The sequence below is a fragment of the Pygocentrus nattereri genome, chromosome 17, assembly GCF_015220715.1.
Source record: "Pygocentrus nattereri isolate fPygNat1 chromosome 17, fPygNat1.pri, whole genome shotgun sequence".
Classification (NCBI taxonomy): Eukaryota; Metazoa; Chordata; class Actinopteri; order Characiformes; family Serrasalmidae; genus Pygocentrus; species Pygocentrus nattereri.
In genome coordinates this window covers 33673533-33699212 of record NC_051227.1, presented here as the reverse complement: position 1 = coordinate 33699212, position 25680 = coordinate 33673533, and the positions used below count along the sequence as shown (strand labels likewise).

Sequence of the window (25680 nt, the reverse complement as noted above, 5' to 3'; positions counted from 1 at the left end):
CTCGGGTTCAGATCAGAGAGGCCATTCCTCCCAATCACACCCCTCCAGGTCTCACTGTCATTGCCCACGTGAGCGTTGAAGTCCCCCAGTAGGACAATAGAGTCTCCAGGAGGAGCACTTTCAAGCACCCTTCCCAAGGACTCTAAGAAGGCTGGGTACTCTGAACTGCTGTTCGGTGCATAAGCACAGACAACAGTCAGGACCCGTTCCCCAACCCGAAGGCGTAGGGAAGCTACCCTCTCGTCCACCGGAGAAAACCCCAACATACAGGCACCGAGTCGAGGGGCTATGAGAAAGCCCACACCTGCCCGCCGCCTCTCACCATGGGCAACTCCAGAAAAGAATAAAGTCCAGCCCCTCTCAAGGAGATTGGACCCAGAGCCCAAGCTGTGTGTTGAGGTGAGCCCGACTATATCTAGCCGGTATCTCTCAACCTCGCGCACCAACTCAGGCTCCTTCCCCGCCAGTGAGGTAATGTTCCAAGTTCCAAAAGCCAGTTTCAGCAACCGAGGATCAGAACGCCAAGGCCCACGCCTTCGGCCACTGCCCGATCCACAACGCACCGAACCCCTACTACTGCCCCTCCCATTGGTGGTGGGTCGATGGGAGGGGGACTCATGTAACTCCTTCGGGCTGGGCCCGGCCGGGCACCATGAGTAAATGCCCGGGCCACCAGACGCTCGCTGGCGAGCCCCTCCCCCAGGCCTGGCTCCAGGGTGGGGCCCCGGTAAACCTGTTCCGGGCAGGGTACACAAGTCCTGTTTTTGTGTCTTCATAGGGGTTATTATGGATCACACTTTGTCTGACCTGTCACCTAGGACCAGTTTGCCATGGGAGACCCTACCAGGAGCTTTTGCTCCAGACAACATAGCTCCTAAGATCATTCAAGCACGCAAACCCCTCCAACACGATAAGGTGGTGATCCAAGGAGAGGACCAAAATCTTTAGTGTAGCAATTGCCAGCCTCAGTCATCTCATCTTGGCTAAAGAGCCACACAGTATTAATTAATTTAACACAGAATAGAGTTTACAGGGCTTTGTTCAATCCCTTCTCTTCCTTTCTTTAGCAGAGGCTTCTGGATGACTGTACTGACTGTTTTACTGTGCCCTGCTTTTGCTAGTTGCTGGTCACGTTGCACCGCGTTGTTTTTTTTCACACCGCTATTCAGACACATCCCGCTTCCTGCGCTGTGATTGGCCAGTCGTTTACAATCTCAAGCGGGCCGCAGGACTACTAACCAATCGCAGCGCAGGACGGTGGATGTGACTAGCAAATCCTGACGCAGGGAGGCGGGACGTTTCGGAATAAGGGTGTGAAAACCAGTGATGGTCGGGATCCTGGGATTGGTCAGATTTCATGTCGGTCGTGAAGGTAGCACAAGCTTGAAAACGTTGGTTTGCTCGAGATTTTGCGTTAGTGGTGGCGATGTTTTCCTAATTTGAGCTTGACGAGGCTGTCTGAACCTGTCTGCGGTAAACATACGTTAGCAGCATTGGCTAGGCTATGACATAAACCAGAGCATGAGATGGGCTCCACCAGCTCCACCCTGGCAAAAATCCCCAACGCGGAGGACTTGATGCAAGAAACTGGCTGTAAGTAGGTTAAAGTTGGTGTTTCTCGGCAATGGATCCGGCAGCTGAACTATTCAACGTTGTCTTCTGTAGTTAAAACGCTTAACTCTGGTTTATGTCCAGCACAAGGAGCGTGACGGTGACATAAATCTTCCATGTGAGCGCGATTTCATTAGCTAACATTTCGTGAAGGAATAATCTGTCGTTCTGTTTTCTGAAAAGTGTCTTGGTCATGTAACGTGCAAAGCCAGACCAGACAGATAGACTATGAAAGCCAGGTTGCAGGGAACTGGTGTGTTTTTAACTTACGCGTTTCTCCTGGGGGCTTAGAGCTCAGAGGGTCTGATGGCAGTGGATGGACAGTGACAGCTGCTGTGACAGACAGAAGCCAAGCTCACAGGAGTTTAGTCAAAAGCGAATTAAAAGGGACAATAAACGTCCCTAATCTGGCGAGGAATTTCGATCAGCCACTGTGTAACTAATGTGGTGGATAAAATTGTAAGTTTATTTTATTCACCCCTCGACCCAGAAGGATAAGCGGGTGAGTGAGTGAGTGAGTTATTCATCATTTAACTACTATGGTGACTGAAACAGAATTAGAATTAACAACCATTTGTCTTTGTTTGCAAACTGTGGAATTAGACCTCTGCATTTAACCCATCCGTGCACTGTAACACCCACATACATGCACACTAGTGAACACACACACTAGGGGGCAGTGAGCACACTTGCCCAGAGCAGTGGGCAGCCCTATCCACAGCGCCCGGGGAGCATTTGGATTGCATTACTATTATTGCATTACTACTACTACTATTATTATGCATAATTTATAATTATTTATGTAATGAAAAATAATAATGTTACCTGTCCAGAAGATATAAAGTAAGGTCAGGGTCCCTCTTCGTGTCCTTCAACACCCATAGCCACAGGTACACGCGCTCTGGTCTTCGCTACAAGGCTGAATTCAGCTTCCATCTCTCCAGCTTCTCATGAAGAATATTTCAGTTCTTTATTTCGTCAAGCATCTAGTTGGTTTTAGCCTGTGTTCAGCTTTGTTAAACGCTGCTTGCTGTTTCCGAGATGGTCTGTTTTCAAAAGAAATCAGAGTGAGGGTGTACATGCACCGAAAAACCATATTACTGAGCTAAAATCCAGCTCTCGATCAGATTTTTGGGCCTTAATCCCATCCAAGGAATTGGAGTATGCTGTTTACATGGCTACTTGAATAATCAGATAACTGGCGAAATCCAATACTGATCAGATTAAGGGCGTGTAAATGGACTCCGTGTTGAAAATACAGAAAATGAGGGTATTGATTGTGCCCTATTCTTCTTGCAGTCACTCCTGCACATCTGGTCCGCCTCTATGACCGCTTCAAAGTTCTGGACAAAGACAAGAAAGGTTTTCTTACGTAAGATGCTTAAGAATTCTTTCAGTTTTTAATTGATTGCTCTTACTAATCCTGACACAAAATACCCACAGTCTCACCAACCTGTTTCTTTTTTTTAAAGTCCTCAAGATTTTGTGGCCATAAAGGAGCTGGCCATGAACCCTATTTGTGACAGAATAATCGGGGCCTTCTTTACTTCAGGGTAAGAACATCTATTGGGGAATTAATGCACAGAGGCTCTGGTACAGCAGTCATTTATGTAAGTGTTATGTTTGTCACTGCATGCACAGTAAAGTTTTTGCTGTATAAGCATATGTATTTTATTCTATTGAACGGTGTAACTGGGTAGGAATTCTGCCTGATAATTGTGACTGATTTTATACCGTTCACAAATTGGTGAGAAATGGGCTAGGATACAGAGTTTTGACATAAGAGAGTTAAACTGCCACGAATGTAGTCATTTTAACGAAATGAGAACCGCAAAGAACCCATCCCCTACACCTTTAGGAAAGTAAGGAGTTACAAATTGACAGGAGTTATTGGTAAGAGACAGAAATGCAGATTTAAAAGAAATCAAGGTGAGCTTACAGAGAAATTCATTATGTTTCACGGTGTAAAATGCTTGGAATTACAACTAAATGAAATGACCTTCCTTTCAGAGGAGAAACGCTGGACTTTCCATCCTTTGTGAGGATCTTGGCACATTTTCGTCCCATTGACAAGAACCGCCCTAAAGAGCCCACCTCACCAGACCCCATAAATAGCAGGAGCAACAAACTTAAATGTATGTTTACACTGCTGTTGGAGAAAAGGGTACACCTTTACTTGAATGTATTTTTTATTGGGTTAAACTATGTCTTTATCTGACATTTGTAGGTAAATATATAAATATTATATAATGATATATATCAGCTAACTTGCTGGTTATACAGTTGCTTTCCAGCTATACGATCAGGACAAAGATGGCAAGATTTCCAGACATGAGCTTTTACAGGTCAGTAAAGAATGTCTTGTATAAACATTTAGTGTTTTCATGTTAGGTAATGGTAAATGTGTTTCTGTGTTTGATGGTGGAATTCTCAAGGCTTACTGTGTGCAAAGTGAAACCACCCAAATATCAGTTTTATATTCATGTTTAGAATCGTCTTTATAATTACGTATTAGACCAATTCATACCAGATGTCATAGGTACAACTATTGGTGTAATATACATGGGTAGTGATAATCAATTTAACATCAGTTTGCGAAATACTGTGCACTCATCATTCATTCATATATTGAAGCGCTCTAAAACAAGTAGGAATCTCCCTAATTTAAGCAAGTGACATCTGAAAGCCATTTGGCAGGTTCTGCGGGCCATGCTGGAGAAGCAGGTGACTGAGGAACAGCTGGAGAGCATAGCAGACCGCACCATTCAAGAGGCAGATCTGGACAGAGATGATGCCATATCTTTTGAGGAGTTTCGAAAGGTAAAGCACTATTACGTGCACTGTGCACCCGAAAACTATTCATTTCATATATAGTGGTGGTGATATTTCAGATGTAAAGGTGTGTAGGTCCACACTTTAGTTACTCACTCTCATAACTGCATAACTTAAATATTAATTTGAGGTATTATGTAAGCATAGTTAGTTTCAAAACGGACTGTTCACTCCGTAGTTCATACAATCAATACATTGAAACTAAGCTACAAAAACATCAAAAGCATCTACCTTTTCAGCCAACAGCTCTTTAATGCTGCCCATATAAGGAGCGTTTTGGCATGGATTGGTTTTTAATTAGGCACAATACACGGCCACCAGTCAGAACAGAGGTCATTTACATGAATCAATTTTGAAGGCACTGTATTAAAAACAGCCTTTTTAATTCTAAGGACTAGAGAGAGGTTGACAAATGTTGACATAAAAATGAATTATGACTCTTTGTGGTAGATAAACCACAGAAACTTTGTAAATGGACCTGTGCAATAAATGTACAATATGGGCCCTTTAAAATACAGACGGTTCCTTCATTTCTCTGAATGAAACGTCTCTTTCTCTTGTCTTTATGATTCGTAAGTATTAGCCCAAACTCACATTGACTGTAATTTGTGACGTATGCATTTAAAGTCTTGTTACAGGACTCAGACTGAGGGTTGATCTTCTTTTGTTTTGAATTAGTCGCTGGAAAAGGTCAACATTGACCACAAAATGAGCATCCGTTTTCTGCGCTAGAGCATCATGAGCTCCCAAGAAGAACTGAGGAATTAAGTCTTACTATAACGGAGCAAAGGGAGCGGAGTCAGTCTTCAGAGGTATTCCTTATTCTCCAATACTGCCGTGCCTCTCTCACCCCATCACTGTTTTAAACGTCCTTGTTAAGTACACTGCAAAGATTATTTAGTTGTGTATCATGGGATTGACTGGAATGCAGTTATTACTGAAACCTGTCAGAGCCTGGAGAGATATGTGTAATTTTGTTAAGTGAACTAGGGCTTTTAACCTGCTTGACAGTTGTGAAACACAATTCTGATACTCGACTGTGATCCTTTGCCTGGCTTTACTGTGACTTTGCTTGAGTTTTCTTTTTTGAAAAAAACTGGAGTAGTTGTTGTGTTGACAAGCTGTGGTGTTAATTACTAAGTTTTTCTTACAGTGTTGAGGGAAAGTGTTCCAAAATATAGTAAACTAAGCTACCAGCTCTCTTCTCTACTGGAAATGTATCAGCTGCAGTGATAATGAAAACAAAACAAGAAACAGAATGAAAATAGGAAAATTCCCCACTCACATACAACATTGTATACAAATTATATTAGATTGAAAAGTCAAAGTAAAACTGCATTTTGTTTAGAAGAATGTAACATATAGCATTTATTAGCTATCTCACCACTTGAATAAACATAATTACATGCATGCAAATTTTCTAAACCGCTTATCCTTCTAGGTCGCAAGGGGGTGCTGTAGCCTACTTCAGCGGTCATTGGGCGGGAGGCAGGAAACACCCTAGACAGGTCACCAGTCCATCGCAGGGCGCAAACATAATCACTTCAAAGCTAAATGATTTAAAACGTCAATAGTTCACTACAAAATGTACCCAAATTTCCAGTTTACTAGAACATGAGCTGGTGGCTTAGTCATTTAGCAACAACGCTGTTGCCTCAGTTAGTAGCTGTATATACAACAGGTAGTTATAATGTACTTATTTTATTGACACTAAAGATGGGTCTTTAACCAATGGATGCAATGCACATCTCACAGACAGCTTTTGCAACTGCGAATACAAAACAATGCTTGCTCAGTCACTCAGAGTAACTTTCTGTATGCACATCTTTAATTTCAAGGCTTAGTGCAATGTTTGCATAAAAATCTACCTCGAAAATTTTACCGAACTTAAACCTTATGTGTGTTGTCCAGATAAAATGATCAACAGAAACTCCTTAAATACAAATCACTCGTCAACCTTAATAGCATGTTTTTAGAAATGCAGCCTTTGCTTTTGTATTAATGACTATGCTAAAAAAATAAATAAATAAAAAATGCATTTGTACTTGTGCAATGGTATTTTTCTGGGAATATTTCACTCACTCTAGTACTTAGATTATGTTCTGTGGAGGCTAAATCCAACTTTACCTAAACTTTTCATGACTGTTTAAGCCGAGTAAGGAACAGTGTTTATCCACATTGCCTGCAGAGCTCCATTTTTGTCACAAGGTGGTAGCAAAGTCAAAGCTTTAAGACCAGTTCAGTAACTGCATGAAGAAGGAAACTAGCTGTATGTCTCATGCTGGTTGTGTTCAAAAAAATTTCAGGTTTCCCACAGTTTCTGGAAAACCTGGAACCTTTTATCATGGAAAACACCTGGAAAATGTCCTGGAAAAGTGTGAAGTTAGGTGATTAAACCAAAAAGGTTGCATATTTTGGCTACTAATGCCCAGTTTGAGTGTCCAGTCATACATATTGAAGTTACATGCAATTAAGTTGTATGTAGATGCCCTGTTGGAATACCTGGTAGAGCAAGGCTACATTAATAAAAGGCAGCTCCTTGCAGCTTGTATGTTCACTCATATTTTAGTAGAACTTGTGATTGAATGATGACCAAAGGAATGGTTTGTGTAAATAAATTGTTTTGAAACAACTTTTTGTGAGAAACGGCCATGTACAGGAGTCATGGAAATACTTTCCTAAAAAATGAGTGGGATCCCTGATTTTGAATTGATATTTGTTTTGCCATCGGGGAATAACTTAAAGCCTAAGAACAACAAAATGGAGAGAGTTTAGAGAATTGTCTCTGCTCTCTACGTCTGCACAGAACACGTGCTTTGTAGAGCCCAAGGCTACAGCATGAAAGAGGCACACTGGCACAGTTTGATTTATATACCCTATACATTTAATTGAAATTGTATTTGTACAACATTGAAAGTGAATTCAACTGAATTCATGTAAGAAACACAAATAATCTCATCTGCCCTCCTTAGTCTGCCTTGCTTCTGGGCATAGAGGCCACCAGAAGCCAGTAACAGGAAAATCCAGTGCCTATATAAACAGAGCCAGAGAGAAAGATCAGATTCAGTAATGTAATAAGGATTGAGCAAAGCATTAGACCGACACTGGACTTAGATGCAGTGATGGACATCAGGATGTGTAGTATCCTACCAGCAATAGTGAGGGACATGGTTAAGCGGTAGAGTAGCACATCAGTGGTGCCCCCCTTTATGTGGACTGGCAGGCCATTGTCCTCCTAGAATATTAAACACAATTGTAAGAGAGTCCTTTCATGTTTGTTGCTTTTGGCATAGTATTCAATTCTACGCCCTCCTTTAGACCCACAGAGCTTGTTAAAAGTGTACGTACAGCACTGCCCTGAATGAACATGGCGTGAGTATATTTGTGTTTCTCATACAGCTCACCTGGAAAATCTTCTGCTTCTCTGGAACCTTGTTCCTCATCTGTCTGGCTGTTGTGTTGAAGGCCCGGGTTGCCACCCGTGGAAGGCTCTAATGAAAATTCCACAAATGGATTGTGACCACACATCTCATATTGTATTTATAGTGTAATCTCATAGACGTTGGTTTACTACACCTTTTAATTGCCTCATCTCACAAAGACATTACAGACAAATACATTATGGGCCAGTAGTACACTTTTTAGTTTAAGCGATTTTGAAAAGCTAAGTAGAGGGATTAAAATAACATAAGCAAATCACATGAGATTAATGCTGGAAGCGTCCTCCAGCAGTTTCCTTCAGTGTTTTAGCAAATTCACAGCTCCTGTTGCCACTTCATAAAACTAATTTGCCTGGTTTTGGTTTCCTTTTTTAAACATCTACCTCCATAGTGTTCATTAAAGTGCATCATGATCTATGAGGTCATGACTGTTTTCAAAACGAGAACAGAACCAGAGTTAAATTCTTCTCTTTCTTTAGAAAAAGTCTTATTCCTTCTATTTAAAGACATGTCTAGACAGCGGTCAGGATCTTATCTTTTTTCCTACTTAAAATATGTTTTTAAAGCATGTTTTTCAGTTTTGTGCAGTTGCTTTTGTAAACTTCTGAACTCCTTCTGCTGCCTTTAGTTCAAACATCAATAATCAAACGTCAAGTGAGCCAAGTCCTCTGGCAGTCGTACAAGCTCAAGCTACTGATTTTCGAAATCAGGTCTGAGGCTTTGGCTCATGAGCAGTTCTTTAAGTGGTACTGATGTACAGTCAAGTGCAAAAGTTTGAGCGCTCCTGGTCAAATTATGTTTTGTTGATTTTCTAAGGGAAAATATCACATCCTCTACAAAGAACACACTTGACTACGACATTTTTTGCAAATTCTATAATACAGTTTCTGATAAAGTACGTTTCTTATAATGCAAGTTAAGCTAAAAAAAATTTTCCCCCCAAGGAAATTTTGATAAAAGGCTTTGGTCTTTAAAATGATGTAAACAGTGATGGTTTGTTTTACATGTTGGAAAAACATACATTTTATATTTTACCTAAATGTTAAACAGTAATTATACATTAAAATATATGGATGTGTTCACTGACTTTCACTTAGAAAACAAAATGTTATTTAACCAGGGACACCCAGACGTCCATCTGGTGGTCTGGCGGGTGGTCGGTCAGTCGGTCGTATTGTCACATTCCAAAGGAAAAAGAAGTGTCTTCAAAATGGCACCTTTTACAAGAGAGTGCAAACATGTTCTTTACTTTTGTGTAATGCTGTGTTCAAAAAAGTCTACTACATCCAACTCGTATCCAGCTTTTGCCTGTTTGAGAGTTCAGACTGGATTTGTTACAAGATTGGATCAGGTTCATATTTTTTTTCCCATGTTTTTTCCCCTGCAGTATCCTGTTCATCCTTTTTGGCTGAAATCGGCCTGAGGCTGATACCCATTAATACTGATAAGCCATTTCTAATAAAAAGGATTTCTGCATGGTGTAACTGGAGTGTCAAATCAACAGAAAACTGAGTTAAATACTCACAGATCTAGGCCAATAGCTGCACAAAGCCCCATTAAACTGCAGCCTCATTACTCAGCAACTATTTTGAATTATTCCATAAAAGCTGTTATGTAGTTAGGAGTGTCGTCCTGCAGTTTAAGGGGTTAAACAGCATATTTGCAGCATGAAGCCAACAGAATTCTTATCACACAAGGAAGTAGACTTTGATACAGTAAGGTTATACTGCATTCAGTGTCAAACCTCTTGTTGTTACGGCTCCAGAACTGTGGAAACCAACCATTTCAGAACCCAAGTTTAATGCAACTAGCCGTCTTTTTGACTTGTTACACATTAATCACACATGGCTAAGGTTTAGCACACTTTATGGTTCCCAAGGTCATATGTGCAAGTGAAACAGGAGTAGGAATCAGTATCAGTCACAGTTGAGACTGCGCAACATGGAGAACAGACCAGTCAGAGCTCAGTTTACAGACTGAGGGCGGGACTGAAAAGATGACCCTTTCCTCAGCGTGTGTGTGCGTGCACATATCCACATGTGGAGTGGAGTGTGTGAGGGTGACATGACCTGCATTAACTCTTTCTAGACAGCAAACGTAGAGAAAGAAATCTTGATAGGAATACATGCAATGCAGTGTTTACACTAGTACAAGGGAAAGAAGTCGAAGTTAATGCATAGACATTTTAATAATAATGTGTGTAGTCATTTTGCTTTGGATGGCCTGTATAATATTCTTTATTTAAAGTTTATTAAAGCAGACAACAGACCTCTATAGGGTCTACTTTGCTTTCCTCATAAAGCAAGTGCCTCCATATCAGTTAACAGGTTATTTCTGGCCTGCAATCATCCAGCACTTTTCTTCTATTGCTACCACTTGTTTTTACACTAACAAGGTTCATTACACAATAAAACTGCTTAATAAGTGCCAGTCCAAGGGACTGATAACGTTTTCCTTCAACTAAACCGAAAGTGGCACAGAGGTCAGTCTGGTTGTTATTGTCCTGCTTAAGTGAGCTGGTTTCCATTTTAAAGTCATTTTTTCCCTCTCGCAGGCTCTACATAAGAACAAATAAAGCGGTTACCAACAACATCAGAATTCATTAGTAAATAAGAGGTTTTTACCAGTAAGTGCCTCATGTCTCTCGCTGTTCTCTGTGAAACCTCCTGCTGCTCGTCTAGCCAGGGCCCATACAAGGACGCACATACACTGCAGCGCTTCTGAACCAATGCCAAGTATGGTGGACAGGAGGGAACAAACACTCGTGCTGGACAGCTCTGCAGCTGCAACTAGGCTTAAGCACTGCTCCAGATGTTATGGATTATCCCAATCATATAGCCAGCCCACTATGGGAACTAGTAATGCTACAAACATGAAGAAGTGGAAGCCCTGCTAATAATATGAATTATATTATTGTTAATGGTGCTATTTTGTTATTACATTATTGAAAACAGAGATGGTTCATATTTTGTGCCTGGGATAACACACATCACTGTGATCAATTCCACCCAAATTGTAAGTCATTTAATGAGAGTTACAGTAATGCCCAAAATGGATAATCATTTGTCCTAGTGATTTATCATGATTTATATATACTTTGCAGGTGTTTTCAGTGTTTTAGTAAGCATTTCAGGTATTTGGTCAGTTATAATAGGGCATTTTTTCTCAGTGTTTCTGCATAATCAAGTTGGTAGTGATTCAGAGCGGTTTGGTATGAAACGCTCTTTTCTAGAGAAACTTACCAGTTCAGAATTCTTCACTGTGGTAGTGAGAGGAGCCAGACTTCTGAAGTTTAATGCCCCTTAAAGCTCCTGCACAGAAAGCTATTACATGAAATAGTTCTGAATACTGTGATGACTGAGCCATTCATTTATGATAGCTCTGAAGCTTTTGGCCTAAAATACATTCAAAAAAATCATTTTAAAATGATTTTTAAAAGAGGAGGCACATGCAGGTTGATACATGCAAGGCAAAATAATCCCCAAAGAAAAGCTATTTTATCAGATTCACTACCATTATTAACATTACATATTAAAACTCAGAAGACACGTGTAGGTTCACAAATGATTTTGGATAAGTAAATAAAACGGCACTCTACAGGGGCGGCTTTTGCACTAGGCAAAAGTAGGCATCCACCCAGGGATGCGATGATCCAAGGACACCAAGAAAATGCAAAGGTATAGTGTATGAGTTGATGTTAAATAGCACATGCTGAAATATATACACACTAAAAATAGCTGTCATTTACAGTTTGTTACATATTTTAAGTGAAATGATCTCACTATATAGGCAGATCATTTAAAATGTTTCAAGCATATTTCTTAATAGAAAAAAATGCCAGTACGTAAACTGGTTGTGTTTATTTACAGAACAAATGCATTTTACTTCATTAAAACTGTGAATTATCTTAATATCATTCTCATCTTTATTATAAAGAATATATACCACCTTCAGAAAGATAAAAGTGTGTTTCCCATTATTCATCTGTTATTCTTTTCAAAATGCTTGTATATTTTTAGGAATGGAAGCACAGAATTTTGGAATGAAACTCAACTGTTTCCACAGCTGAAAATTACAGCTATTTTTCTTCGCCAGTAGGTGGCAGTAATTGCGGTATAGAATATCTCTATAAAATTGTTTGAGACAAGTGAATGAAAAGCACTTTTATACAGCATGAAAGCACATTTTTACTTTTACAGGTGATTTTTGCGTACTGGATTATAGATACACCTGGCATCGCAGATATAATGTTTACGCAAGGCATTGCCAGAGAACTTGTAGAGAGGAGAATTACCTTCTCAAACGCTAGATGGCGCTCCCGAGCGAGTCCAAAATGAATGGGTTGAAATGCAGCATAAATATCTTAAACCCGCTGTTACACTTTTAAGAGCTTTTGAACTTGTGTTTAGGAGTTGGTGGTTGGTTAGTGTAGTGGTTAACACCTTTGCCTTTCCCACTGTAGACTGGGGTTTAATCCCCCACCAGGGCAAGCACCCTAAACTATACTGATAAGAGTCCTGGGGCAAGACTCCTAACACCACCTTGGCCTACCTGTGTAAAAATGATCAAATTTTCCAGTTGCTCTGGATAAGAGCGAATGCGTTCATGATGCCTGTGAGCGCCAACAGTCAATGAGCTGCTCCGGTCGCCAATCAATCACTCAGTAGTAGTAATGCCAGTGTTATGCCCAAAACCTATTTGCCTGGGGAAAAGGAAGCATACAGTAGGTATGTTGTTTTTTTTTAATGAAGTACATCCATTTACTTCCTTTTTACTTACAAACCTGCTCAGTCATGTCTTTATAGACCTTGCTTTGTGCACTGTGTTTCAGGGGGATCTTGTGAGAAAAGAAAATGCATGAATAACACATGAATTCCTGATAAATTCACTTGTTAAAGAAAGTCTTCATTACATTGACTTCATTCATTAATACATTCATTTGTTAAAGTGGAGTAATTTGATCTTGTGGTTGTTATACATTGCTTGTTTATCTGTTCCTCACTAATGACATTACTTTCTGATGAACTATTCATTAGTAAATGCCTTTATTACTGGCAGGTCATGTACCCTCAATATATAGTGTTACTAACCAAATACATGTTAGTACATATGCACCCTTCTAGTGATATTATAACATTCTTATAACAGTCTGAAATTAGAAATAGTAGATGTTTTGGCTATTGTGATCTAAGATTGCACTTGTCATTATATCATTTTTGCACCATGGAGGAGCTGGAAAAAAAACTTGCATCCAGCAGGCCTCATTCCTGTCTTTTGCCTAGAGCAGGGGTGGGGAACTACAGACCTGGAGAGCAAATTCCTGCACTGCTTGGTGATTTCTCTGCTCAAGCATAGCTGCTTCAACTCATCTGCTATCAGCCTTAGTTGATGTGCTAGAGCAGGGAGATCCCAAAACTATGCTTGGCACTGTCCCTCAGTTCCCCCACCCCTGATATAGAACTCCAGAGTTTGGAGTTTTCTCTACAGTGAACCATTTCACATCAGAACACTCTGAATGACTGTTTACACTTTAAATATATAATTAGGCAGATATTTAGAAAAATTGGTGGAAGTCCCCTTTAAGTAATAAATAATATACTGTAATTGTCTATTTAAAGCAAATGAATTGATACCAAGAGCCTGTAGGTCTAAGACACAGACCTGACTTGTGTGCTTCGGGAAAAAAAAAGTTTTTGTCTTGGCAGCTCTGGCTAATATATGAGTATATGCCCTGGAGTGTGATTAAGTGGAGTTTCTTAGATTAGTATAAAATAATTAACTAGGGCAAATATACAAAGACAAATAATCCAGTAATAAAATGTGTCATTCACAAACTGTTTATATAATGATGACACACCAACTGAGTTACTTCAGTGACAGCTGCATTTTCATTTAATTCCAAAGTGCGAGGGCAAAGTAATGATTATACACTATATTTCCAAAAGTATTCGCTCGTCTGACTTCACACGCATATGAAATTGAGTGACATCCCATTCTTAATCCATAGGATTTAATATGATTTCAGCCCACCCTGTGCAGCTATAATAGCTTCAACTCTTCTGGAAAGGCTTTCCACAAGGGTTAGGAGTGTGTTTATGGGAATTTTTGACCATTCTTCCAGAAGCACGTTTGTAAGGTCAGACACTGAGGAAGGCCTGGCTAGCACTCTCCGCTATAATTCATCTCAAAGGTGTTCTATCGGGTTGAGGTCAGGACTCTGTGAAGGCCGGTCAAGTTCTTCCACACCAAACTCACTCATCCGTGTCTTTATGGACCTTGCTTTGTGCACTGGTGTGCAGTCATGTTGGAACAGGAAGGGGCCGTCCCCGAGCTGTTCCCACAAAGTTGGGAGCATTAAATTGTCCAAAATCTCTTGCTCTGCTGAAGCATTAAGAGTTCCTTTTACTAGAACTAAGAGGCTGAGCCCAACTCCTGAAAAACAACCCCACACCATAATCCCCCCTCCACCAAACTTTACACTTGGCACAATGCAGTCAGACAAGTACCGTTCTCCTGGCACCCGCCAAACCCAGACCACCGGACGCCAGACAGAGAAGTGTGACTCGTCACTCCTGATAACACATCTCCGCTGCTCCAGAGTCCAGTGGCAGCGCTTTTGCATTTGACACTTTGCACTGTGCTTAGTGATGTTGTTGCTGCTCAGCCATGGAAACCCATTCCATGAAGCTCTCTATGCTGTTCTTGAGCTAATCTCTGCAGAAAGTTGATGACCTCTGCGCACTATGCGCCTCAGCATCTGCTGACCCGCTCTGTCATTTTACGTGGCTGACCACTTTGTGGCTGAGTTGCTGTCGTTCCCAATTGCTTCCACTTTGTTATAATACCACTGACAGTTGACTGTGGAATATTTAGATGTGAGGAAATTTCACGATTGGACAGGTGGCATCCGATCACGGTACCATGCTGGAATTCACTGAGCTCCTGAGAGTGACCCATTCTTTCATTGGTAGAAGCAGTCTGCAGGCCTAGGGGCTTGGTTTTATACACCTGTGACTATGGAAGCGATCGGAACACCTGAATTCAATGATTTGGATGAATGAGTGAATACGTTTGGAAATATTTGTATAGGAAAGCGCATATATTTTAAGTGGATTTGTAGGACCAAGGCTAACATATAATCGCTTGGTAGAACTATCTTAAATGAAGCAAGTAACAAAATACTTGCTTCAGTTCAGTTTCTAGTTACTATGGTTGTAATAATTCTCCAAATCCGTGGATTTTTGAGCCACGTTTTGATTTATATCTAATTTTTTAAGTTTTGTTTTTGTGTGTGTGTGTGTGTGTGTGTGTGTGTGTGTGTGTGTGTGTGTATTTCAGTAATGAAAAGCAGGGAAAAAAAATCCTAGGTTTTATTCAATCACAAACCATTTGGAACACTAAAGAGAAGAACATGAAGAACATAGTAAACAGCTAACCCTAATTTAAATAGAGTAATAATTTCATGATTTACATGTGATATAGTGTTAATTATGAAATGAAAAATGAGTTTTGTTATATTAGTAATATAATGGGAGCTCAACAGGCCGCACCAGCAGTGGTGGCAGCGGGTTGGGGCATTTATAGTCTGGAAGACGCGAGACTGTGAATGTTTCTATCGTAATTTTGGTCTTGGTTTCAGAATCACTACACCTCTACTAGTTGCTGAATATTGAACTGATCCGGTTTTGAAAGCAGAATTTTTAGCCAATACAGGGCCTTTGTTCTTGTATTTTGAGCTTAATAATGTGACACACTTCAATAATACAACATCCCCTGCAGATTACACAACCATCCTATAGTAACACATGCTGAATGTGTCTTGGTGCTGTCACGTTAAAATGAGTATGGACATCACTGAAAAAGACGGCGTCTGAAAGGCAGCTTATGTTGCTCCAAACTGTATTCAGTATTAATGGTGCTTTCACAGAAGAACCACTAATATTCCCATACTATGGCAGACCTTTGGACGTTATGCTGGTAACAGTATAGATTGTCCTTTTTTCTTCTTCTGCCTGGAGAACATATTTTTCCATTACTTTCTTTAACAATTCGAAAGGTTTGCACTGTGCATTAATCCATTTCAAATGAGCTCCAGTCCCACAGATAAGAGAAGGAGTAGGGTTTCTTATTATAAGTCAGTGTAACAAGATTTTTATACCAAGCCAATATGGATCATTTCTGTTGGTCCTCTTGTCAAGAAGTAGTCACAAACTCAACTGGCATTTTCAAATGGTGCAAAAATAAAGTAAAATATAGCTGCTTGTTGTGTGGTGCCAACTGTCCGCTGTTTTGGAGGTTAAAGAACCAGTTTGTGAGGGTGGAGCAGTATTGGTCAGCTGTGCTTACAGTCGCTAGTGCAGTATCACTTCCCGTTTCCTCTGGTGACGTTCAAAAATGGAACTTTCACCTGCAGTGTGGCTTGTTTCACTTCAGTTTTGCTTTGCAGCAACCCTTGAAAAGGGAAACGATTCTGACACTGTTTTCTGATTCCCCAGAAGTGTGCAGCATTATCATGGCCTGCTGTAAGTGCCCTTAACCATTTTTAAAACTAAATTCCTCAGGAAACAGTAGTATATTTCTTCTGTAAACTGAGTTATTCATGCTGGTCTTCAGCCTGAAATCAGTAACTCCATAAACAGTTCATGTATTTATGTATGTTTCAGGTAAATCATCTTTCATCTGGATTTGCTCCACTGCTCTACTGATCGGATGGGTTCTCACACAGGGTCCAGAAGCCCACTGGACCACTAGTGAAACAATTCAGTAAGTCAAAGTATATTTGTATTTTGTTCTTGCCTTATTTTTTCCAAAATCGTTAAACTCAACCAATACATAGAAATTGTGCACTGAAATGCCACATTTAATTTTTCTTTGAAAAATATTTCATCTTACTTTCAAACCATCATTTGACAACTTCTGCATTCTTCTAATCTGTCTATTTCTGTTATGTTGCTACCTAAATGCTGTTAAAGCAAGATCAAAGGGGAATGTTTTACTTACAGTGTCCATTTTCAGGTCTTGCAACTGGACATGCATGATTTTCACAATGCAGTGGCCAGGGAGCTTCTGTCTGGTGAGTCAAAATGTCAAAAAGCTGTGGAAACATCCAATACAGTACTAATGTGTATGCACCTCTGACGTAATAGGACTTTTTGTCTGTCTAATGCATGATGTCGTTTTTGTAACTACTGCTTTCTCACAGAGCCTTGAACATAAAAATATCTGCAAGATACCAGAAAACATCCGGAACTGGACCATCCATGGCCTGTGGTAAACTACAACAATTTCCCACACAGTTACTGAACTGTTGATTTTAATTTTCAAAAAACCTTACAAAAAAAATCTTTATTTTACAGTATTTTTATGGCCAAGTTACCAGTATTTAAATGACAGTCTTCTCTCTGTGATTTTAATTAGGCCTGAGCACACTCAGGGCTGCTGTTCTTGTTGGCAAATATATCACTCCCATCTTCAGGTAATTCAGTTATTTCAAACTGCTAAATCTCAAACTATAAGAGTTAAAACACTGTCATTTTACCTGCCTCTCTTTTTTGGTAGGAGCTGGAGCCTGAACTCTCTCAGCTTTGGCCATCACTGGTTAAAACAAAGAGCTGCTTTGGTTTCTGGTAATGTGTCCTGACTGTCTCACTGTAGGCTAATTGTATTTATTTTTTTGGGTGAGATTATTTTAACTGTGATGTGTAAAATCCAGGTTACTTCAGTTTATATAATCAGTTCAGATGGTTCTTGCACTGTATATATTTACGGAAAATATTTATGGAACTCACAAAATAAGCACCAATACATTTCAGCACCGAGCCTTTAATAGCACTGTACCCACTGGCCTTAGCGGCCAGGGCTCATGGTTTAGTTACGAACTGCTGGTTTACTCTACGACTGGCGTCTTTTGCCTTTACTGTGGCCTCATGGCAGTTAATGTTAATGCCATGGTTCAAAAAGCTTGTCAGACCATGTTGTGCAGTGTTATCACAGACACAGCCAAAGCTTATTAAATGTAATTTGGTGTGATCAATGTGTAATCACCACTTTGATTGGCTGAAACTTGTTGAGACACCTGCAACTGTTGCGGCTGAATTTCAAATAAGTTGCACAGCATTTCCTATTATATAACTCAGCTCAATTAAAGTTGTGTGAAAGTGTAAAGCCACCCCTAGTCTTTACTGTAATAAACAAAAAATATATATTATAAAACACTGTCACAATGTTACAGTAAGAAACAGCTGCCCAGCCCATAGTTTGGCAGGACAAACTAATAAAAGCTGCTGGTACAAAGACATACTTTGTATTGATTACAAAAAAGACAGGAACACAGATCAAATCAAAGAAACTGCAAGAAAAGAACAAATACGGAATGTTGTTCAGGTAATCCTTAAGGGCTTAGACAATGTAGGAGAAATCTCTGACTGATTGGAGGAGCAAAGAAAATGTTGATATTAAGTTTGTGCTCAGAAATTTTTCAAATCACTAATGTTTCCTGGCAAACAGCTTAAGGTGGAGCCCTGCTAAAACCTGACCGTTTTTGAAGAAGTTCTCTTTTGCCATAAGTGAGGCCACTCTTCAGTTTTTCACTGGAATCTTCACATTCTCACTCTTCTTCCAATCTCTCACTTGTTTCGTCAGGAGAGACGAATGGTTTAAACACGGAACATGTGCAGCCTGTGTGGAGAGCATGGGTTCTCCAGCGGATTATTTCAGAACCTCACTCAAGCTCCGCACGCTCTTCGACATTGATAAGTAGGTGCCCCGTACCACATAACACAGCACACCTGGAAATGAAGGAGGTAGAAGATATGGATGTATCATTAACTTCCATTCCCACTTTCATATAGTGCCCTCACCAATGCAGGCATCAAGCCTTCCTGCAACATCTCCTACAAGGTAAGGTTACAGTCATGAGCCTCCATATTCAGTGCCAGTAAAGAAATGCTGCTCAGTCTCTGTGATTCCTCACTCTGTGGTTTCAGCATGAGGATGTGCATGCTGCTCTGGGGCCGTTCCTTGGAGACAATTATGTCTTACAGTGTGTGAAGGATGAGAAGGTGAGTAGCAACCCCAAATATTTAGACTGCAAACAAGTTCAAGACAATGGCTTGTTCACAGTTGAGGTTCTAAGAGGATAATTTCTATGATGTACTAAGTAAATGTAATTCGTTACTGTACTTAAGTAGTTTTTTCTGTATCTGTACTTAAGTTTTTCCATTTTGGGCCACTTTTTCCTTTCACTTCACTACATTTCAAAGTCTAATATCTGACTTTTTACTCTGCTACATTTTGAGAAATCTGTTGTTCCTTTTGGTTTCTGTGTGTATAAAAATGTAACACGTCAAAACAAAAGAAGCGCAAAGCAAGAGCACCAATCAGGGCACAGTGGTCACTTTGTTCTGAGCTTGTTTTGACCTGTTGGTCATCCCGACCCAGTGCAGCACACGGTTCAACGTCAGCGCAGCAGCGTAAAATTGGAGCACATACGTCCCTAAATGATGAACTAACCTAACTTTGTGTAAATAGACCACAATATAGAAATATGTCCACATATGCAGTCGTGACTGGCGCGTTTCTTTTTTTCTGAATTCATACAAACCCTTTCATTTTATAATAAATTAGTTTGGGTTAGTTTATGTTTATGAACACAGGCCTACAGATCAACACAGTAAAGGAAAACTTATTTGTGATTCTGAGTTTAAAGCCAGTTTTTATTCAACTTGTAACTAATTTACAAAGTCATCTTAATCTACTCTCGGCTCTCCCTGATGGAAACTGTTTACCTTCAGTGTTTTGTGACGTTCTATTAAAAGACTGGTTTACCAAGAGAGACGCTGGAGGATTTTCACCTGAAATGAGTTCATGAAGCGAGTCAAATTGATATTTCCCAGAGATTTACATTGCAGGGATCAAATTTATCCCATGGATAAAGAGGTTAATTAATTTGAAGATAACAGGAAGGTTATGTTTTTTGAAGCACACTTCAACATTCACATGAAAGACATAGATGGAAAACCTGGGTTCTCAACCAGGATTCTTTTTTTATTATTATTTTTAAAGTACTTTATTTTTTGGCAACGACTTTTCCATAAAATCCCCCAGTTCAGAGATATTTCGTTCCAGGCCAGTGAAAGAGTACTGAATGAGAATGAGAGCACAAAGATACTAAAGAGGTGCCATGTTTCCAGTAGTCTTACATTTACATGCCTAATTAAAGTCAAAATGGGTCATTTTGTTTAATTATCTTAAGGTCAGTAACGGCATGTTCTTCCATGCATTCAGTCAGTGATCCGAGACCGGCCAAGAACATACAAGGAACTGCAGCAAAGCTTTAAACAAGCATATCATTCATCAACCAAATAGATGTTTTTCATTTGATTCGTTGAACATTCAGATGTGGACTGTTATTTTGATAGTACTAGACTAGCTTACCTGCTGCTGTACAGTTAACAAGTAACCCTCTATACTGTCAAGTCAATGGAAAGGGACCTCCAGAGGACCACTGTGACCAGATATTTTGCAGGGTCATTCTCAGCATAGTGACACCAACGTGGTAGTGTCATGACAGTGGGTCAGGCTAGTATGAGCACACTGTGTACACTTACTGATTATGCTATCAGACACAACCACCATGTTAGTGTACAGTCATTCTTCAGCCATCAATTCTTGACTTCAAAAGAACTGTTGGTTGAATGTTTGGTTGTTTATTCAGTCAGTGATTAGAAGACCTCAGCATCCACCATGTCCGTGTCACTGCTGTGTTAGGAATGATCCATACCCCAAATACCTGCTCAGTGGTGGTCCATTGCTGGTCCCGTTCAATTAATGGCCCGACAGATTGGCAGATGTGCTGCAGTCAATGACTGTAAACCTACATATGTGCACCTGTATATGACATGTCTCTGATAAAATGGCATGAAAAAATTCACAAAATAAATCACCTGTGGACTAAAAAGAGTACAAAAAACCCTCTAAGCTCTCCCCTTTGAATTTAGGAGCGAGAGGCATGGGTGCAGCTCAAGATCTACATCTCTAAGAACATCACTCTCGGATGCCACAAAGAGGAAAAGGAGCGCATACAAAAGGTTGCCAAGGCCACAAACACCTCTTTAGGACACCCATGTCCCAAGAACAGCACCTTCTTCTACTTCCCAATAGACTATGAGCATCCCAAACAACCCTGCATCTGAACATGGCAGCTTATAAGAAGCATCAGCTGGAAGGAAGCCAAGGCATAAAGTCTCAATTCTGATGAGCATTTATGCAGGTGATTTACAGTAATAAAGCAGCATTAACAATTGCTGCAAAGCAAAAATATGAGCAAGAAGAAACCACGTGCAGCTTTTTTACATCCACAGTACCTGCCTACCCGGAGAAAAGAAATATTCTCAATGAGATCTCTTGATCTCAGGTACTTCTCCTAGACAGAGTTAAGTCCAGTCTGAAGTCAGTGTGAGACAAATCATTTTCTGATGGTTCTAAAATTTGGCTCCTGAGAAATAACCCTCAGATTTTCTCACTTTGATCAAAATGTAATACATTAACTCTTTTGAGTCTGACAAACCCAGTCTCAGCTGAATATTTCCATAAGTTTGAGGATCTCATTGTTTTTCATATAAAACTCAATTCTATGTCACAGAACATTTTCAGGACTCCATCAGTGTACAAGGACAACTCATTTTTCTCCATTATCACCAGAACTTCTTAAAAGTGAAATGCTGATGTTAAGGGGTTTAGGAAAAACAATTGAGACATCAATGATCCTTCATTAATATAATATTGAGATCTGCTTTATTATTCTAACACAATCTTAATCATTTTCCCCTCTGGGTAATTAAAGAAAAATTCATGTAAGCAATAAAGAATATAGTACAACATTACAAATTTCACAATTTATTGACATGGAATCAGTTTGTCCAAAAGCAAGTCTCTACACCAAAGACAGAATTATATCCACTAAAACAACACTGAATAATATTTAAAAAAAAAAAAAAAAAAAAAAAAAGAAAAAGGACATTGTAAGATGCAAACCACATTCATTACTTTGTGATTTAAATCTATGAATAGAAACAGAAACCAAACAAATAAAAAAACAAAATAAAAAGCTTGCTGACAAGAATGCTGCTTTGTTGTGTGAAGAGTGCATCTGCTCACACTTCCAGTTTGCCAAGGAAGCGGAGATTGAGGATTTTGAGCTGCTCGTCCAGTTCCATTCGGACAATGCCATCCTCTCCATCGATACTGAGAAGGACACCCGTGGCCTCCCTGTCCTCTCCCAAAATCACCTTCACCTGAAGGCAACAGTGGCATATTACAGGATTAACATACAAACTGCAAAATGCTCATTCAGTGCTCTAATAGCCATGATAAGGTTAAACAAAACAAAGAAAAACGAGAGGCACTGCAAAAGGAAAAACAACCTCAGCAACAGCTGCTTACACAATCAAATGTAACAGGACTAGAGGGAAAAACATGATTACAGCCACTAAACAGTGTTTACTACAGTGACTGAGCATAAACAAACATTACCGCTACACACAAACCACAGAACTGACCTTCTGTGATGTCCCAATCCTATATATCAGTGTCTCTGCTGATACAGGCTTATTTTAATGGAACAGCATCAGCCATTACAATGTTGATCCTCTATTTATGCCTCAGTTACAGTGGTAACAATACATGGACACTGTCCCCAAATTGCAGCAGTAAGGCCCTTTTTCAGAACTTGTTTAAAGGTGTTTAAATGTATGTATAATCTGGAATTATTGTAGTTTTGACTGTGGTTAACTTTGCCACATTTAGTCACAACACAGTTAAACTAGCCACATACCATACAAAATATTAGTGCATAGTTATTGCACACTTGGCGATAAGAGAAAAGTTGCAGCCAAAACCAAGAAAAAACGGACTAGGATAGATTGAAGTTGTTAGATCAACTTAAAATATAAAATCAGTATTTTAAACGCCGTAGTATGATCACGGGGAAATAAAAAGTAATCCAAAAGTGTCACTTCACAGCATGTCACACTATGCACATAATACAAATAAAGGTTCTACTATAGCATTTTAAAGTAACTTGCAGACAAGCATAATTTGTCTAAATTGGATTAGTTTACTAATTTTAATGTCCATTTTTTAAATATTTATTGATTATACACATTGAGGTACTGAAACCCCTTTTTCTCCTTCTGATACTGGTACTGATAATGCCATAAAAACCTAACTGGCTTTTGAACTCTACTGTTTATTGTTTCCATGTTTGTTTATATCCAAGATGCTCCAGACTAACCTATTTTTGTTTATTACATATATTAGTGTTTACTATAATATAATTACTAATAAGAATCATATTTAACAACTGAAATAAATATAGATAAACAATGAAACTCCAAAAACAAATATCAGACTGTGACTCCTGGAGTACTGGCAGATACTCAGTATTAAGTGCTTGGATTTGGGATGTGAAGGGGAGGGGAAAAAAAAACAAAAAACATTTATTTATTTTAGAAATATTGTGGTGAGAAAATCTCAAAGCAATCACTTATGATTTACAGATAAGCTTTTAGAGATACAGCTTGGTGGTCTTTGCTGATTGAAGGGGGATAATGAAGTGTATGCACAGCTGTCCGTGTGGAGTGGAAAGCAGAGGCGGTACCTTATTGTTTTTGGTTGGTGTCACAGGCTCGAGGTGTTCACTAGAGATGCTGACCACCTTCTCGGTTTCTTGTAGAAACACTGAGCACATTCCTCCCTGCAAGCACAACAAAACAGAAAAAGTTCTTTTTAGTGTTCTAAATTTAGTTTTCTTTTCTTCGAAAAGCCTAGGAAGCCATCACACTTGTGGTATAGGTCTGCACAGTCCCACTCCCTGAAAGTTTAATTCTCCTCCCACTCGCAAGCTCACATTTTCTCGTTCCTACCCACACTCTCTGGTTTCCATTTGCACTAGTCACGACTGAAAGTGACTGCCACGTGTCAGAGGCGTTTTCAGTCTGCTTTGTTGTTGTGCATGCAGTCTTTTATTTCCTTTACTTTCCATTCTATTATTGTGTCCACTATCACTAGACAATGTTACTCCAACAAAAGACTGTATATTACAACATTGAGCACAGGTCTGGAAATCCTGGCCATTTTGCTTTAAAATCAGTGTTCAACCCAGGGATCCTCCTGGCTCAACACATGGTTCACATTTCCGAAGAATTTGAGCACTTCTATCTATATATGGAAACACTGTGTGCCATCCTAGTCAAAGTAGGGGGTGAAGGACAAAAACGCTGGTAGTGACTATTGGCACCAGTTAACAATGGAATTTTTCCACAGTCCAGTTGTCAGACCTTTCCAACTTCTCTTGGAATGGTGGCATCAGTCCTTGAAATAATCACAGCTCAGCTGCAGTATACAATGGTTTGAGAACTTTGCTGTAGGCAAAAAGTCCTGTTGCAATTGGTTCACTCACAGCAAAACACCACTCAGCTCTGATCTAACTGTCTACAGAGATGGCACTAAATTTGTGTTAGCGTAGTGTGAGAGATCCTCAGGCTGAACCCAAGTGACCTGCCTTTTGGAGCAGAAAAGCAAAAATTCAATCTTTTCTGCAATGTACTACATGCATACCAAGTGCCAATTGTACTGTTCCGGCTTTGCATTCTAGTGAATTGTTATCTGAACTAAAACAATAAATATTAAGATAAAGCGCAGGCTGTAAGCTCCAAGTTGAGAGTATGTAATTGTATATTTGTTGAAACAGAAGAATGACAGCCTTTGTTAAAAAAAAAAAAAAAAAAAAAAAAAATTCTTAGCCTTTTAGAAATGTTTGAACAATTAGCTGCTCAAGATGTCAGAGGTTCGGTGTTTTCTGGTGTGACTGAATTGTTATTTTATTGATAAGCAAGCTTAAAGGCCCATAACTAATTCCAGATGAAGTATCTGGAGACTGCGGATACTCCATTTGGAGACGGTGGCAGGAGAACTGAAGAGTGTTGTTGCCAGTAAAAGAGGCCAACACAAGGCTGAAAAATCAGAGACAAAATGTTAATATTTTGCTCATCCGCGCATCCACCGTTAAGAGGCAAAGATATTAATGTGAGTTTAGCACTCACAGAAGTGTCCATCATTAGCATGAGAAAAATTTCCAATAAGATACACACTACAGCTAATAACATTCATTACTTTATATAAGATTCAATACTAGTAACAGAATGATGTTACAAAAATGGAAGTTTGTAAGAGAAAAGGAACAGGTTTTCCAGAGTGAACTGAAGCATATTAACTTCTTAGATCCAACCAAAAGTATTAAAACATCATTTATTATTTAAAAAAAAAAAGGGGGGGGAATGAAAAAGTTCCCCTTTAGATGAAGATTAACTTAAATGTTTTCCACCCGAGAACATTGGTCAGTGTGCAGTTTGATTTACTCATAATGAATGAGAGGAGACGAACCAAACAGGGACTTACAACTGTCAGAACTTTCTTGGAGCAAGCTCCTTTTTAATCCACTCCTTACTGAAGGTAAAATCATTTAATAAAGTCCATCTAGAAATAAAGGAAGTCTTGTGCATCACTTAAACCATGCAAGAAACACAGTAGCACAAAGAAAGCTTCACTGTAACTTCAAATCTGGTGGAAGATTTAAACCATTCAATCATCAAATTCTCTGAATGCTAGCAAAACACTGTTGATCTGGCCCTGCTGACTGAAGATAACACTAAATGACTGCATTACACCCCTGAAAGAGCATCATTAAGGAAGACACCCAGCATCTGTTGACTTATACAATTTTCCTGTGCACATGATT

At 39.5% G+C, this 25680-nt stretch overlaps 4 protein-coding genes across 6 annotated transcripts in view; 2 read left to right on the top strand and 2 right to left on the bottom strand.

Moving 5' to 3' along the window:
- The first annotated feature begins 1313 nt into the window (after positions 1–1313).
- On the top strand, positions 1314–6487 carry chp2 (calcineurin-like EF-hand protein 2). Its single transcript, XM_017694800.2, has 7 exons — positions 1314–1593; positions 2911–2983; positions 3084–3164; positions 3622–3746; positions 3895–3956; positions 4309–4431; positions 5122–6487. Exons 1-7 carry the CDS (start codon positions 1527–1529, stop codon positions 5173–5175), a joined length of 585 nt encoding a protein of 194 aa, XP_017550289.1. The 5' UTR covers positions 1314–1526; the 3' UTR covers positions 5176–6487.
- Positions 6488–7304: 817 nt separating this feature from the next.
- LOC108425821 (cytochrome c oxidase subunit 7A2, mitochondrial) lies at positions 7305–16955 on the bottom strand. 2 transcript variants are annotated; one of them, XM_037546877.1, is made up of 4 exons: positions 16884–16955; positions 7848–7934; positions 7594–7678; positions 7305–7473 (listed from the first exon to the last, which is right to left on the bottom strand). In XM_037546877.1, the coding sequence occupies exons 1-4, from the start codon at positions 16917–16919 to the stop codon at positions 7412–7414; spliced, it is 270 nt and encodes an 89-aa protein (XP_037402774.1). In that variant the 5' UTR covers positions 16920–16955; the 3' UTR covers positions 7305–7411. The 2 variants fall into 2 exon arrangements, with proteins under 2 accessions (XP_037402774.1, XP_017550290.1); XM_017694801.2 differs by lacking the exon at positions 16884–16955 and adding an exon at positions 10508–10658.
- On the top strand, positions 16276–21891 carry rnaset2l (ribonuclease T2, like). The gene is made up of 10 exons (XM_017694799.2): positions 16276–16405; positions 16547–16646; positions 16899–16956; positions 17086–17153; positions 17301–17358; positions 17442–17509; positions 18525–18638; positions 18734–18782; positions 18869–18943; positions 20882–21891. Exons 1-10 carry the CDS (start codon positions 16396–16398, stop codon positions 21074–21076), a joined length of 795 nt encoding a protein of 264 aa, XP_017550288.1. The 5' UTR covers positions 16276–16395; the 3' UTR covers positions 21077–21891.
- Positions 21767–25680, bottom strand: part of supt5h (SPT5 homolog, DSIF elongation factor subunit) — a 25843-nt gene continuing 21929 nt past the window's right edge. For both annotated transcript variants that reach the window (XM_017694797.2, XM_017694798.2), the window contains 2 exons: positions 23542–23637; positions 21767–22177 (listed from right to left, as the gene is read on the bottom strand). In XM_017694797.2, coding sequence (XP_017550286.1) covers positions 22037–22177; positions 23542–23637 — 237 coding nt within the window. In that variant the 3' untranslated portion in view covers positions 21767–22036. The remainder of the gene's footprint in view (positions 22178–23541; positions 23638–25680) is intronic.

What these genes read in the sequence shown, in the direction of transcription:
- chp2 (XM_017694800.2), top strand. Translation starts at nt 1,527, where the DNA reads ATGGGCTCCACCAGCTCCACCCTGGCAAAAATCCCCAACGCGGAGGAC. An exon ending in CTTGATGCAAGAAACTGGCT is followed by an intron (nt 1,594 to 2,910) that starts GTAAGTAGGTTA and finishes TTCTTCTTGCAG; the next exon opens with TCACTCCTGCACATCTGGTC. An exon ending in CTTTTGAGGAGTTTCGAAAG is followed by an intron (nt 4,432 to 5,121) that starts GTAAAGCACTAT and finishes GTTTTGAATTAG; the next exon opens with TCGCTGGAAAAGGTCAACAT.
- rnaset2l (XM_017694799.2), top strand. An exon ending in ACCACTAGTGAAACAATTCA is followed by an intron (nt 16,647 to 16,898) that starts GTAAGTCAAAGT and finishes GTCCATTTTCAG; the next exon opens with GTCTTGCAACTGGACATGCA. An exon ending in TGGACCATCCATGGCCTGTG is followed by an intron (nt 17,154 to 17,300) that starts GTAAACTACAAC and finishes GATTTTAATTAG; the next exon opens with GCCTGAGCACACTCAGGGCT.
- LOC108425821 (XM_037546877.1), bottom strand. Translation starts at nt 16,919, where the DNA reads ATGCATGTCCAGTTGCAAGACCTGAAAATGGACACT. An exon ending in AAGACCTGAAAATGGACACT is followed by an intron (nt 7,935 to 16,883) that starts GTAAGTAAAACA and finishes AATTTTCATTAG; the next exon opens with AGCCTTCCACGGGTGGCAAC. An exon ending in CATGTCCCTCACTATTGCTG is followed by an intron (nt 7,474 to 7,593) that starts GTAGGATACTAC and finishes CTGTTTATATAG; the next exon opens with GCACTGGATTTTCCTGTTAC.